Below are 16766 nucleotides of genomic sequence, written 5' to 3' on the forward strand. Positions count from 1 at the left end.
CAGCAGTGTACTACAGTTTAACAACTTCCTCTCTCACACTTGCAAAGTTTCTATTTCACATCCTCTGTTTACAGCCCCGTAAAAGATGAATGGAGCTGTGAAGTAGTCAGAACATGCAGAGAGTCACAACCAAGCCTCTACTACACTCTAGTGGATGTAAGTGTCACATGCAAAAAAAGAAAAAGTAAAAGAAAAAAAAGAGTGATGCTGCTGACTCCTCTGCACTTATTTGTCTTTTCCAAATCAGTTGTAGTGCTGAGCCAGGGGCACAGGCCTCCCACAGCTTTGTGACATGGTGTGTTATCCTGCTGGAAGCAACCATCAAAAGACGTGCACTTTGGTCATACGATCAGCAAGCTGTGGCATGTTTAAACAACACTTAACTGGTACTAAAGGCCCTGCAGTGTGCACCAGACTGAACTGTTGATACAGTGCAGAATGGATCCACACTCACTCATGCTGTTTGACTTACTGTTGCCTTCCTTCCTTCCTTTCTAGCTTTTGTGGCCTTTCCCCTCCAACCTCTTGTATCAACAAGACATTTTCATGTTTTCATTTTCTTTGTTTTCTGTAAACTTTAAAGATGGCTGTGAGAAAATCCCAGTAGAGTAGCAGTTTCTGAGATACTCAGACCAGCCAGCAAACGTGTCACACTCAAAGTCTTCCCCCGTGCTGACGCTCATTCTGAGAATGTCTTGTTCATACATGTCTAAATGGATTAAATTGCTGCCATGTGGTTCACCTGTGTTGCCTGTATTGTGTTGTGCTGACATGCAGCTGAACAGGTGTACCTAACAAAGTGAACATTACTGGTGGAAATGTGTGAGACCACTTCTAGATTAGACATCATCATTTGAAGCAGAAAAGAGGCATTAACACCTCAAAAAGGCATACCAGTGTGAACTACGCCAGAATGCCAGAATCCACAGGTCTGTGATTTCCTCCTCACTGTTTCAACAAATAGGTTGTAAATAATTTCAAGCTGATGCAAAACATACTTTCCTTCCTGCCTGCCTGAAAATGTGCACAAATGTACATTGATAATAATACAACAAATCTGTGTATTAATAATTAATCAAAGCTGCTGTATGAAATTAAAAATGCAAAGCTAAACTTTAGAAAAAAACAAACAAATACAGTAATAGAAATTATGAACTGAATCAACAGTGTCAGATTTGTATTTCTTACATCTCCTCATTTTGAACACTTACTTCTTCACTTGCTCTCTAACATATCTACTGACAGTTCAAATATCTAAATGAACACATATTTATCTGATGCTACACACACACACACACACTGAGCCAAAAAATCCATTAGTTGTCTTCAATCCATAAAAGTAATCCAGAGAATCAACAAAAGCTCTTTGTGTCTGGTACGTGGAGGAGCGTGTGTGGTCACAGCAACACATATATTATCCCGTCGGGGGGCGTAATCATGTAAGCTGCTGTATTGGAAAGATAAGTGTAATCAACCCTGATGTGCAGCTTTGTGCAATTTGGTTGTCAGTTCCTGGAAAATATAACACACATTTAACCCAGACACACACACGCGTTTAAGATTTGTATCTGTATGTGGTTAAAAATATGTGCATGTGTTTTTTTTGAAGTCAACAGTCAATCTTTGCTGCCTTTGTATATTGCTATCAGATATTTAAAAATGACAGCCATGATGCATGTTGTATCCAATAGGAGTCTGATAGGATGCGGGTCTATTTCCTCTTTTACTCCTTGCATGGGCGTCTGCTCAGTATCGTCTTCCCACAAACATCTTTAGCTGCTGAATTGCCTGTTTGCTGTGATAAAAGCCCAGCTAACACTATTAATAATGCATTCATGTTCTTCAAAGCACGACATGCACTTTCATCTTTGTTTCCTGCATCACCTGCCTGTTCCTCTGACTGATGCCAGTGTTTTGTTGGGAGGCGGGCTGCACTGCCTCTTGTGTCCACACAGCCAATCAGCTCTAGATGTTGTGCTGGAGTCCCAGCCTGTCTGACTCTGTGGCCGTTGCTTGGAAACTGCGACCATGGCTTTGTAATTCAATCCAAGGAAACGTCCTCAAGGGATTAAACGGGAAGGAGGCAAGGAGGCATTATTTGTAAAAGCATGGGGGAGAGTAAATGACCCAGGATGGACTCGATTTCTCACACTGCTGAACAGGAGCAGGAAATGTTAGCGAGTGGAAAGCACATGGGATGCAATGTGCATAATTACTCTTGCAGTCAAATCTAAAAAAGCCATAAAATGCACTAATAATAATAACAACAATAATTATTATTATTATAATCACAGCCCTAATCATAGCTGTAATGTTGTGCTCTGTGTTATATCAGATGCTACATCTCTAGGCAAGGAGGGCTATATTTCAAGCATCGTGACTCATCCCTCCTCTGACACACCAGCGTGCTCTGTCCAATAGGCAGCAACAAGCAGTTGCCACACACTTTCTCACGTGCTGTAGTACTGCTCCAGGAAGTTAGACACTGAAAGGGTTAACAAAGAGGAGGAGGATGCAAAATGGTTTGAAGTCAGTAGTGTGTGTGAGAGAGGAAAGAGAAGCAAGGAAGAGCTGAGGAAGGAATGTCCTAACACGCGTGATGCTAGAGACAAAAAGGGAAGTGCTTGCAGCTCGAATTCAGCCCTTTTCCTGAATCTCTCTCCATCCTCGTCCTGCAACCTCTCGCTGCTGCTCCGGCCTTATTAGAGCTATATTATAGCTAAGTGGCTCTGCAGCTGCAGCAGTCAGGCTGATCTCATCTCTTGAGTGCAGCAGGACTGAATTCAAATTCTAAATGTGTGAGAGTGAGTGAGGACTTTGTTGGGAACTCCTGCCAGAGAGTGAGCTAATAAAGTGAGCCATCAAGGGGAAACGCTAGGGCTCAGTGTGGTCCTGGAGGAGAGTGGTGAATCACAGAGGTAAGATGAGTCTAAACAACGGCCAAAGTCTGAATGTCGGCGGACAAGATTTCACCAAGAATGGAGGCAACAGCAGCCGAGCCCCTTGGGAAGATGCGAGGACAGTTTTGAGGCCCTCGACCCCCACCAGGAAACCTAAATCAGTGAGTATCTATACAGCCTTCTGTTTACAGTATCCATTTACACTTACAGAACGGGTACTATTAATTATACAACGCAAAAGGAGATTCTCCTTGCACATAATTCAAGTTAAAATGAAAGCGTGACAATTGTATTCTTATTTATCAGCCAAAACAGATTCATGTTCACTATTCTTGCCTGTAGTGTCAAAGAGTTATGTCACCTTATGGATGACAAATGACAGAGTGCAGACACACAGAGCCACTCAACATTCTCAAAACCAGGGGGAGGGTCGAAACAGGTCTGCAAGTGAGTACTGCATCATTTATAGCCTTGGGTTAACTGAAAATTAAAGCACATAATAATGTAGTTCAGTGAAACAGGATAGTATAGGAGGCATGGCGCGGCTGTATTGTGTTGCCTGGAGACTGAGCGAGGTACAGATGGGTCTTGTTTCGGGTCAGTAAAGTGACCTCATTTGGACTTTTTTTCTGGAGGGGAAGAATCGAAATTTCACCCTGCCAGGTCCAAGTCATCATCGGTGATGACCTCAGCCTTAGCGCTAACCCTAATCTTTGCAATCATAATATACAGTTCTGTTATTTTTGCTTTCTTCCAAAACATAGATGAAGATTCAGAACTTACAGGGTTAAAAACTGATACAACTAAAACTTAAAGCGCATTAAGAACACAAAGAATTGTCTAACCTGGGAATCTGACAGAAATATGTCCTGATTCGATTAATACTTTTTAAGTAGTTTGAATATTTTTCCTCCTGTGGATTTCTTCGTGCTGTCAATTAAATAAAAGGGTGTGACAGCATATTTCTAAGTTTAGTGGACTCATAAACACCAAAGTATTTACACAAAAGGAAACCTTTCAGATTATGCAAGCAATTTAAACGCCTCAGCCTTTAAAGAGTTAACAGGTGTTGACCTCTGGTGTTTGGACCTACACTATCAGGCTCTGAGGAAAGTATGTCATATCACGCTGTCACTTCTATTCTGTCACATCAGCTCACTCAGTTTATCTACTGTTGCAGGCCAGGCAAGGTCAATAACATAAAGGTTTCATCAGGATCTTGTGCATTTTCTTATAAAATTATAATGTCTCTTGTGCCTACGTTCAGGAAAAAAAATACACCTCTCTACCCAACTTGGTAACAATCTCAGCTCCTCTCATTCCCGCTCCAGCCCAAGCCTGAAAATGCCATCACCATCGCCGTGTCATCGCGAGTCCTCTTTAACATGGAGAAGGAGCAGCAGATCTATGAACAGCAAGGCATGGAAGAGTACATCAAGTACCAAGTGGAGCACGAAACGGAGCCGTTCAGCCCCGGACCTGCTTTCTCCTTTGTCAAGGTCAGAGACTGGGAAGGCAAAGAGCTGGAGAAACAAGCACACACACACATGCACACTAACACGGAGAGAGATTCACTGTTGTCAGTGTTAGGTCGTTGTCAGCTCTATTAAATCCTGTGTTAGCTGCACCTCCCTTCATAGATGACTCAGTCTCTGTCTGAGTCGGCTTCTAAGTCGGCTTCACACATGCACACTAACGCAGAGAGAGATTCACTGTTGTCAGTGTTAGGTCGTGTCTCTGGAGTCGGTGGATGAATACAAACCACAACCACAAACCCACTCAAACACATTCACACGTTTCCATCCCACTGCGGGGATACAGAATTACCCTGTTTGTATAACTGAAACCTGTCTGCTCGTGTTCCCAGGCTCTGGAGGCTGTGAACGCTAAACTGAGGGAGCTTTACCCCGAGAGCGAGGAGCTCTTTGATGTTGTGCTCATGACCAACAACCACGCAAATGTGGGCCTAAGACTCATCAATACCATTAATCACCACCGTGAGTTCCAGGGGCATCTGGGTGACATGTCCTTTTATCTGTTCTCTTCAGCAGTCGTCTTTTTAATTAGACCTTTAAAGGCGCAACATGTAGAATTTATATGTGGTTATAGCATTTTTTAAATTATTTGGTTACATAACCTTTCATTATACATAAAAGTATTGGTCCACACCTTTTAATCTTTTAATTCAGGTGTTTTCAGTCCCATTGCCACAGGTGTTGTAAAATCAAGCACATAGCTACGCAGCCTGCCTTTACATTTGTGAAAGAAAGGGTTGTTTTAAAGCTCAGTGAACTCGTGCGTGGTGCTGTAAGAGGATGCCATCATTGCAAGAAATCAGTTGATGAAATTTCTTAACTTTTAGATATTCCACCATCAACTGTAAGTGGTATTATTACAAACCAGAAGTTTTCAGGAACTGAGACACAAAGTAGCAGACCATGTAAAGCTACATGAGTGGATTCGCTGAGTGCTGAGGGGTATAACTGTGTAAAAGTCACCAGTTCTCTGCTGATTCTGCCAGAATTAAAACCTCCTCTGTCATTATCAGCTTCATGCCATAAGTAGCTCCTGTACATGTATTCTAGTAGTCTTGTCCATATGTTGTACCTACAGAAAAAGACAAAAAAAATAAAAAAAATAAAGTAAGAATATTGGAATAAATAGATAAAATTAATTACAAAGTATTGCATGATGTTGTTTCCCCTAAAAAAAATCTAAAAAAAAGTCGAAATGCATGTCAGTTTATTAATTTTTAATCAAACGTTTCATATTTTCAAGGTAAATGAGCAATTTAAAAATTCACTGTAATATCTTAAGAAAGTGGTGTAAATAAAGTAGAAATATGATTGTTGATAATTTCTAGAGAGCAGTCATGAAAAAGCAAGCACAAACAGTTGATCATCATTTTGGAAAAGATTAAGGTTTGCTTTTATGTAGATACAACATTTAATATACATCTGAAGCTCACAGGATTCAAACAATAGATAATACAGAAGAGCTGGACAGAGCCACCATGATATTACCTATTGGCACGTGTTTTGAAACCCTTACTAAAGTGTTACCTGTATCTAGTAGCTTGACCATATTTGGATGTGGGTAGAATGCTAACGAGCTTGTTAACTTAGCATTCTTAGCTTAGACAACATGTACTGTTTGAGGGCCATGCACAGATGCAGACAAATAAAATAACTGCTACAAACAATCAACATAGCCACCATAATATTACCTATTGGCATGTGTTTTGAAACCCTTACTAAAGTGTTACCTGTATCTAGTAGCTTGACCATATTTGGATGTGGGTAGAATGCTAACGAGCTTGTTAACTTAGCATTCTTAGCTTAGACAACATGTACTGTTTGAGGGCCATGCACAGATGCAGACAAATAAAATAACTGCTACAAACAGTCAACATAGCCACCATAATATCACTTCCTGGTTTGTGATGCATCATTATAAAGCCTCAACTGGATCAATGCAGGGCACAGATCTGACTGATACTGCACACTTGCTGGCTAAAGAGTTGTGACTGACATTTCATTAGCTAATGATTTTGAGCATACCCTGGATAATCCTTCTTTCTGAAACACAGATTTAGCAAAAAAACAAAAACAAAATCTGACTTTTTGTTTTATTCCATGATTGTAACAAGTAACTGGAGCCACTGAGCCCTTAACAAATACACCCTTAAAATACATTTGAGAATTTTATGCCTAGCTCTTTATAAAAACTGAACTTTGAACTTTGGTATTGACTCATATTCTTCTCCAGCTGCTCTCCACAGCTGGCCGCCTCTGTTCCCACACTGTCAGTTATTTTACGACTCAAGTCCTTCCCAGGTCACACAGGCACACAAGTGTGCTCACAGACTCTCCTCAAGGCATTGCAGTACTCTCTGTTGACTAAATAAAAGGAAAAAGGACGGAGAGAAAGAAAGAGAAGAGGAAAACAACTGACTGTAATCTAAGAATCTCTTGTAATGTGAGGCGTCACTATTTAACCGAAGCCCCTTTTGTTTATTTCTTGGTTGAAGCGTATCAATAGACTTCCACTCGGCTCAGTTTAAGGAGTCACTCAAACCACACTGGATGAATAGAGACTGACAGTGGTTATAGTGGGATGTTTCTCATGATCCCAGTCCCATAGTATGACCCCAATAATAAGTGGTGAGAGTTTGGGTCCTGGCACTTTAGCACCCCATACTCACTTAAGAAAATCACAAAATCATGGCACTTTCCTTCTTTTCCCGGCTCTCCCTCCTCTGGATATTTTCTGCAACTAAATGTTAAGTAAAAGCGACCATTTTAATCATGTCCAGCTCCATTATTAAATTATTGGTTTTCATTAAAGTAGCATTGTTTGTAGAATTAATGGAAACCCCTCACTTCTGCCCGCTTTAACAAATACAGTCCAGTTTCCTGTGAAGTTGAATTCATAGCATTATATTGGTGTCTGTTTGCATAGGTATTTGGTTATGCAGAGTTAAGGATTAAATATGCAACCTACGCTGCATCCATGCAATCCTTCAAAAGCTGACAACTAGTAAACCCACGAGGGTTACACTGTGCATCGATAGATTGTTGACTGATTAAAAGTTCAGTTGAACAGCGGAGTTCACCATGATGGGAAAGAAGCAGGAAAAAATTATGACTGATAAAAAAGTAGCATAATAATCATAAACCGTGACTACAGCGGATTGTTTTGCTAGTGTCCTGCAAAATGTCTTTTTGAAACACAATTATCTCCCCCTGGTGGTGTTTAAAAATAATGCAAGTTTAAGGGACACACACCTCTGGATATATTCCAGAGGAAGTACACACACATATATGTGTGTGTGTGTGTGTGTGTGTGTGTGTGTGTGTGAATATATCATCTATGATCAGTGTTATTGACTGCCTCCTTAGCTTTTGATTTCTCCTTTCTGCAGAGCTGTTTATTGAGCGCTTCTGTATGACTGGAGGAAACAGTCCCATAGGATACTTGAAGGCCTATCACACTAATCTTTACCTGTCTGCTGACCCGGTCAAGGTTCGTGAAGCTCTGGCAGAAGGTGAGTACACAACCTGCTTCTATTACTGACCCCTAAACAAAGTCCCTTAAAAAATGAAAAAAAGTAAGTGTCAGTCTCTGTGGTGTGATAACACAGGTCTGCAAAAAACAGAAAAAAAGATTCAGCTGCATGGGATATTTTTGGTAAATTTGATGTTTTTTAGAGTTTTGAATCCATTTCCCTTCATCACATGAGTGATATGATGAATCAGTTTTTGTTTTTTTTGCAAAAACACAATTAACTATGCATAATTTTTCTGAAATTCCTTATTTTTCACTATGAACAAAATAAACCTGTGCATGCGTCAACCATGCATGCAGCCTGTTACAGTTAATATTCTCATGTCTGTAATATTCCTTGTCAATATTCTTGATATTTCTAATTGTCTCACTCTCAGAACTGTTAAATTAATATAAGGAATCATTATTGGATATGTTTTTTTTTACTCAAGTATAGGATACCAGATTTCAGTTGAAAAGGGGAAATTGTCACTTAAATACACTAAAAACACGAGTTTTGCAAGAAAAACCTGACAAGATGGAATTTAAAATATTTTTTCCTGGTTTGAATTGGTAAAAATCTATAAGAAACAGTAAAAAAAAATCCTATGTAGTTTTTTGGTTGCTGTATACATGGATCAGTGTCCATGTATACAGCTAATTTTCAAAGATAACCTCTGTCAAATATGTGAACCAGGTATAGCAGCAGCCATCATGTTTACTCCGGAGAAGATGAAGGAAGTGTCGGACACTCAGCTCCGTGTTGCCTTTGATGGAGATGCCGTCCTCTTCTCAGATGAGTCTGAGCGGATTTGCAAGGCCCATGGACTGGACAAGTTCTTTGAGCATGAGAAGGCGCATGAAAACAAGCCTCTAGACCATGTACAGTATACACAGCGATACATTTTTCCATTGGAGAATGATAGGAAGGGACACCAAAAGTCAAATAACACTCTTATTTCTTATAGAATTACACCTACCTACAACAACCACCCAAATTCCCAAAAAGTTGGAAAGCTGTGTAAAATGTAAATGAAAACTCTCCACATTGTTTCACCACTGAAAACATGCAATTTTTAAAGTGAGACATTTTACTTTTATGGAAAACAGCTTATTTTAAGTTAGATGGCAGTAACTTGTCTAACAAAAAGTTGTGAAGATGGCAAGAAAAGTCTAGAAAAGTGCGCAATGGACAAGGCTGAAAATCATTACTGGATATGAATGATCCTTAGGCAAGTGGCACTGCGTTAAAAACAGACATGATTCTGTCATGAAAATCATTGCATGGGGTCAGGAATGCTTCCTGTCTGTGAACACAGCTCACCGTGTCATCCACAGAAAGCACACAAAGAAGAAGCCATATGTGAACAGTGATCTCTAAACACCACTGTTCTGTGTACCGTGCATCATGAAATGAAAAACATGACAAGAATCTTACATCCAACAAGAATTGGACATCATTCCTCTTCCAAAAGCCCAGCGGCTGTTCTCCTCAGTTCTCAGATGTTTACAGGTCGTTATTGAAAGAAGAAAGGATTTTGGGCCTGTCCCAGCTTGGATTTTTGTTTCTCAGTTTAAACATCTAATACAAAATATGGTTTTCAGAGATTTGCAAATCGTTGGATGTTCCTTCTTTTAGCTTACATTTTACACAGTGTAAAATTAAATCCGCTTGTAAAATCTACACATTGAGCTCAGTTGGCCTGAATTCAGTTGTAGTGTGTCTAACATGTAGTGAGTCACGTATACGTGCAGAAAGATTAACATTCATGAATCTGTCCTTCTTTCTGCAGGGGCCACTGAAGGGCTTCCTGGAGGTTTTAGGAAAGCTCCAGAAAAAGTTTTACGGCAAAGGTCAGCGGATGGACTGCCCCATCCGGACCTACCTCGTGACAGCTCGGAGTGCAGCCAGTTCTGGTACCAGAGCCCTAAAAACGCTGCGCTCCTGGGGTCTGGAGATCGATGAAGCTCTCTTTCTTGCCGGCGCGCCCAAAGGCCCAATGCTGGAAAAGATCAGGCCACATATCTTCTTCGATGACCAAATGTTTCACGTGGAAGGAGCAGCAGAAATGGGAACAGTGGCATGCCACGTGCCATATGGGATCGCTCAGAGAGTAGTAAAAAAGGGAACAAAGGACAAAGAGACTCCTAATGCATCCAAATAGCTGAGGTATCACTGTGCAGGAGCACAGCATACAGGGGCATTTACCTTCGGCATTCATGATTTCACTACTGGAAGAAGTACGCTGTCCTGGATTAACAGTGCAGGTAGTTAATGCAATATCATAGAATTAAAAATATATACGTTAATATTTATCAAAGCATTTATTTTTCGCTAATACGTAATTATTATTTTTATCAGTAAGTAAAAAAATTACAGGTTGTATCAAATGGCTTTATTAATTAATCTTATCGATTTATATTAAGATATCAAACAGACATTAAATGTTTATGTTGCCAGGTTATAAAAAAAATCTTTTAACTATATCACAGGGATTGCTGTTGAAAATGCTGTTAACATTTTTTTTATAAAACATAATAAAACACAGAATTTATTGACAGAATAAAGAATGAACTTTCCACAAAGGGATTCTAGTCAACATGAATTCATCATCAGCTCATTCTGTTCTACTAAATCTGAATAAATGATTCAGGCACCATTATTAAAAGTCATTAGTCATAAAACCCTTAATCAAGATGATGTCCTATTATAACCTGATGCTTAAAGTGGTATTTTAATTTAACATTTATTCTTGGTGATTCATTTTCTCTACCAAACAGATATTTATTTTCTTTACTGCTATATGTTTAACTGATATATCTTATAAAAGAGAAAAGGCTATTTCAAAGTATTAGAAATGCTCATACAACTCTAAAGGATAAATTTATTAGAATCTATAATTATTTCTAAATAATAATATTTAGACTCCAGGATACTAAAGAAACATGAAGGATACGTTTTTGTTTTGTGCATTTGTGCAATTCATTCACTTTAATTCTTGTCTTCAAGTTTGAGTTTTGCAAGCTGGTGCCTTCTGTTGTTTTCTGTTGTTTTATGATGTATGCTTTTATGTGACTTTTGCATGTTGGTGGTATATATGCTGTATATGTAGGTTATATGAATGTACCTTAAGATTTAATATTTTTGAAAATGTGTACGTTACTTTTTATTTATTTAATGTTTCTCCTTGTTCATAATGACAGAGAGAAGTCTAAATATATTCAGCATTTACTAATAGTTACCATGTGCAGTTTTAATTTCTACTGCTTCCTCCTGAAGTGCCGAAAGTTCAGTGTCCCAAATTTTTATTTGTCTGCCTCTGTCTGTCTTTTTTGTCATGAAGTTGTGTTGATGCTGTTGCACTTTATCGTTCTGTGAATGAATGTAAAGAAAGTTGGTGTTGAATGAGACCAATGTTGCTGTCCGATGTGAATTCGGGTTAAGAGTGGGACAAATGTGTAGATGTTTTTCTGTTTCAAAATGGAAGTAAAAACGCTGTAAAAATAATCAGATCACTGTTTTCCTGTCTCTTACCATCGTTGGGCTGTGAAGGTCCAAAAATGTACTTATGATTTAGGGTTAAAGTAAGATTTTACACGTGGGAAAAGAGAATAGAAATAGAATAGAGAATAGAAAAGAAGAAATAGAAAGAAATAAGAAATAAAGACAAAATTCAGATCCAAATTTCTTGTGTAAAAACCCTTTCACATTGAGTCCATGACATTTGTCTTTTATTCGTTAGTTGTTTTTCTGACTCACCTGTTTTAATGCGGCTGTTGACCAAAACCATGTAATTTTGGCAAGATGAATTTACTACTTTTATTTTTTCAACTCCAATTTGGCTTTCCCAATTTTCTCTGGTGAATAAAAAGTTCGGACCAATTAGATGGTTTGGCAACTAGTGCGCTCCACTAATAAGCTCCACTAAGATTTTCTTTGTATACAGACTGTGATGAGCTCACATGTGCTACTACAGCTGCTCCTCTAAGGTTTACTGCTCTTCGTGGATTTAGACAGCAGAATTTAGTAGGATATAAGCAGATGTTACATGATGTATCATGGATGATTTACAGCTTGTGCAATATCACTGAATTTCTTTCCAATCTGATACCAAATCAAATTCAGGGTGTTATTGACAATACTAAAACATAATGTGGTTGTAAAATCAAAACAAAAAGTAGTGTACTTAGTATACTTTCATAATGAATACAAGACATCAGACTATTTCTTCTTTAATTATGAAGAATTCATACAATAAATAAAAAAATACTTTGAATATACTGTGACTTTGTAATGATACCTAGCGTATATAATCCACTTTAAATGTTCTGCAATTTTGCCTGACAAAATCTAGGCCAATTGAATTGATGTGAGTTGATCTTAGGGACATACAAAGCTAAACTCATACAGCTAATTATTGTAGCATGTATTTATTTAATTACTTATTTCATAACCATATTTATTCATGTAAATTTGAACAAATGGGATTCTGTAAATCCCTGTCCTTTTAACACAGACACAAAAACCTAAGCCTAGACATAACTCACTTTCCAAAATTCATTAACAGTGCTACATGTCACCAACAGCTCCACCTTTTCTCTCTCTGTACCTGGATCTGCCTGCAGCACCAAAGGACTGTGCAAGCAACACGTGTCTCACCCTGGCAGCAAATGTCCATCTCCTCCTCTTCAGTTCACCTCATCGTGAACTCGTCATCATATGGGGTGGCTGTGGCTCAGGGGGAGCAGGTCACAGGTAATATTTGTTGAGCTGTTTGAAACACTGAATTTGAAATTCTCTGCCACTTAAGAACAACGTCAACAGCGCAACCCCACTTTGACATATAAATTAGTACCAACAGTGGCAGAGTGAACTCTGACCTACCATGGAGAAAATAAATTAGAGGCTGTGAAGGTTGTCTGAGTCAGAGGCAGAAAAAGAGTGTTGGTTGACAGCCTATTGATTTATTCCTTTTTTGACAACTGTGGTTGAGCCAACTAAATAAAAATGAAACTAGAAAAGCTTTACAAGGAAACAAAAGGGGGAAAACACATCTGCAACTTCAAGACAATCCTTAACTAAAGTGAACTAATCAAGAAACAGTTTTGCACTGGGTGAAACCCCCTTTAATGGGGCCCCTGACAATAAAGCACTATAATCTGTTCACAATCATAACCTGGCCCACGCTAGCTCTGGAGAGGAGATGCAGCTCCTGATTATATAGTGAGAGTGTCCTCCCACTGTCTGAAACAACAATGAAATATCAAATTAAGAGTAACCATAGGTTGTTTATAGTAGTGTTAAATCTGCCATTTAAATTTCTTATTATAATATAATAGTTAAACAATGGGAACATTAATATACATATATTTAGAAAATCCCCACGCAACTGTAAATGTTTAAAATCAACAGATTCTTCAAACTCATACCAAACTCCTGCTCCTTCATAACACTTAGTAACTTCCCTCCAAGGAACTTTACCATAAAAGGAGTCAGAAAACCCAACTGGTTTGGCTGTTGCTATGTTTTTACCAGATGCAGGCCAGGTGCAGTCTGGAGGAGAAGTGAGAAAGAAATTAGATGCAAATCTTAAAACTAGTATTTTACGCAACTCTCTTCTTGACTTCAGGAGTAATGTGGCAGCAGTACACACAAAACGCTGCAGTATGCTTAGAGGTCACAGGCCAAAAAGATTCTTCCTCTTGTCAGCAGGGGGAGACAAAGATGCATAAGCAAATTTTTTCAGTAGCTGGATTTTTAACCAAAGACCAGTCATTTTACTTCTACTTACTAATGATCAAGTGTAGTGTTTTATAATGATACTGCTAATAAGCACTGTACTATGTTTCCGCACAACAATTTCAGTGTGTTTTTTTCTTTTCTGTCACTCCATGGAACAGCTCTTGAGGTCAGAATAGAAACTTTTTATTGTATCACAAGTCACTTCTGAATACTCTTAAAGGGTTTTTATGAATGTTTGACATGTAGTTATTCTTTTTATTGCTCTTGTTTATTTATTCTTTTTTATTCGACTCTGTTTACATTTGTAGTGTTTCTATTTTTTCAAGCACTTTGTAACTTTGTTAAGAAAAGTTTCATATCAAAAAGTTTTAAACTGGTGTAACAGGAAATGTCATCTCTAATATGTTTTTCTTCAAGAAAATAAGTAATTATGTAAAACATAAATAAGTAATTACATTTTGCAGTCATGCCTAGCAGGAGGAGCTTGTTAAATTAATACTTTTTCAACATTTTACCAAGTCAAAATAGTAATAAAATCTGCTATTTACTTTATCTGTAATATTTCTCCAAATGGCCTCATTTGTGTTCCAGGTTTGTTTTATTTCTGTTCTAAAAAACAAACAAGGCTTTGTAAGGTTCAATGAGAACAAACTACAAAACTTCTGGAACAATGTTGTTTGGACAGGTGAGACCAAAGTGTTTTTTTCTGTCATGTTCATGGAGGTCAGAACAGAAACTTCACTATTGCTTTATAAGTCACTTTATTTTTTTCATATTAAAAAACTTTAATAAATATTTGACATGTAGTTATTTATTTGTTTATTTATTATTTATCCTACTTATTCTATTTACATTCTGCTATTTCTATTTTTACAAGCACTTTGTAACTTCTTGTAGTTGTTCAGACATAATTGTGATGTCACACGACTGCAGTGACAACAGCAGTGGAATCTGATGAAGCCTCACCCATGAAGAGTCCTCCTTTACATTCAGGAATCAGATGAATAAAGCATTAGGACCTTTTCTTTCTTACTTCAAAAGAGGTTGTGTACATTTAATTTGTCAGGGCAGGTTAGTTTGAATGACCTGTTTTCTTCCTTTGTTGTATGTTCTGTTTGCTTAAGGGGAAAATCCTTCTTGCATTATTATGAATCAGTGGTGTGTACTGCATGCTGTGGTGCTCTAACTTCCTCATCTGCAGACTTATTATTTTAAATATAATCATACGTATTAAACACATTATATTTAAAAACAAGATTAAAAATCTAAAGTGACCTTTAGTGGGATTTGGGCTGCCTGTAGCTTAGGTGGTAGAGCAGGTCATACTGACCGGAACGTTGGTGGTTCGATTCCTGGCTTTCCCCCTAGTTTACATGCCAAATATCCTTGGGTAAGATACTAACCCCATGTTGCTCTCCAATGCATCCACCTGAGTGTGAATGTTAGATAGGCACTAACAGCTCAGAAAAAGTGCTGGTGTGATTGGGTGAATGAATTAGAAGTGCTTTGAGTGCTCAGATAGAGTAGAAAGGCGCTATATAAGAACCAGTCCATGTACCACTTTACTGTGCTCTCCGTAACAATTTCAAGTGTACTCAGGGGTCTTTCACCTGAAGTTGACTGCTGTGCCACAGTTCAGCTAAGATAAAAAAAAAAAAAAGCCTGTTGTTGATGTTTACGGAGGATAAATGAGGATTTCATTTATTCCCTGTGAAGGCTGGCAGTCACTTCAGTTTCCTACGACAGAGATACGTGGCAGCATCTGTGTATAGCAGATAGTTAAGGGCAAACTTTTGCCATTTTACCCGCTGCTCTGAAATGACAGGCGAAATCTGAGAGCAAAGTACAAACAAAGTTGTTGTGTTTGTGTTGGCTACAGTCAGAGTAACCAGTGTGCTAGCCACTAATGATTTCCTCCCTACAAAGCTGTGGACTAGTGTACTGAGGAGCTTGAGTCATGCCATGCGTAGCAACATCAGGTATGAAATAGGTATGAGGCCCAAAATATAGAAATGACAGATTGGTTATAAATAACGAACTGTCACTTTATTTTAGACTGCACAAAAGAGTCACTGTCTGTAAATCTATAACTTTATGTATTCTAAAAGAAAATCCTTAAAAACAAACAATTATAATGTATTCCTAATTGAAGCTGTGTTTGTGGGAGGGCCTAACAAAGGTCCCACCCTGGAGAAGATCAGTACTTAAAAATATTTTTATTTTAAAGACACGAAAAATAAACATACTTTTATCTCATCTGTTATTTTTGTGAAGATGTGTTCATAAAAAATATTTTAATATAATAAAGTAATCTAAAAATGTACTGCATGATTGAGCTGCAATGCAGAATGGGATTTCATCACACAGAAAGTGTCACAGGGGCTGGTATGTGGCTTGGACAATGGGGTGGAATGGACGGGTATAATTTTTCACTTGCTAGATACGGGACAGACTTGAATGAGGAAAAGAAAAGGGAGAAAGGAAGAGGGGGAAAAACAGCGGAGAAGAGGGACGGGGATAAAGGGCAAAAACACAAAAACCAACTAAATAAGCAGACAAAAAAAATAATACATATATTAATCACCTGGATCACCTGTTGAGAAAGAAAAAAGAAAACAAGCAGAAGAAAACGAGAGCAATAGAATAAACAACATCACGATGATCTATAGGAATATAACAGTAAATACTAAATATTAAACATTATTGTGCAGCACGTAAGATTGACAGTGCTTTGAGGTAGGAGCCAAAAAGGGTGTAGTTTGTGTCTGTGAGCACCCGTATGTACACCTGTGAGCATGGACGCGCTTGTTTTTAAAAGGTTCCTTCATGTAATGATCTGCTAGAGGGTGTGGGGGGGCACTGCCCCGTCCTCCAGGGCATGAAGCAGGTATGGAGGAGATCAAGACTCCAGACATCCAGAGGCCCTCAGAACACAAGAGACCAAGGAAGACCAACAGAGGGGCAGCCGCGCCACTATCCCAGAAAGAGCTGAGGAGAGTCCCAGATGAGGGGTCACTCAGCAGCCGCGGAGCAGAAGCCAGGGGGGGTTGCAGTGACGTGCCCGTGAGCTCCGCCGG

At 38.6% G+C, this 16766-nt stretch overlaps 1 protein-coding gene across 1 annotated transcript; it reads left to right on the forward strand.

Moving 5' to 3' along the window:
- Positions 1-2307: 2307 nt before the first annotated feature.
- LOC146496603 (cytosolic 5'-nucleotidase 1A-like) lies at positions 2308-11454 on the forward strand. Its single transcript, XM_085142990.1, has 6 exons — positions 2308-3061; positions 4232-4399; positions 4768-4897; positions 7825-7947; positions 8644-8828; positions 9740-11454. Exons 1-6 carry the CDS (start codon positions 2924-2926, stop codon positions 10109-10111), a joined length of 1116 nt encoding a protein of 371 aa, XP_084999116.1. The 5' UTR covers positions 2308-2923; the 3' UTR covers positions 10112-11454.
- The last annotated feature ends 5312 nt before the right edge of the window (positions 11455-16766 follow it).

Source organism: Neolamprologus multifasciatus, chromosome 19 (assembly GCF_963576455.1).
Source record: "Neolamprologus multifasciatus chromosome 19, fNeoMul1.2, whole genome shotgun sequence".
In the NCBI taxonomy this organism is placed as follows: Eukaryota; Metazoa; Chordata; class Actinopteri; order Cichliformes; family Cichlidae; genus Neolamprologus; species Neolamprologus multifasciatus.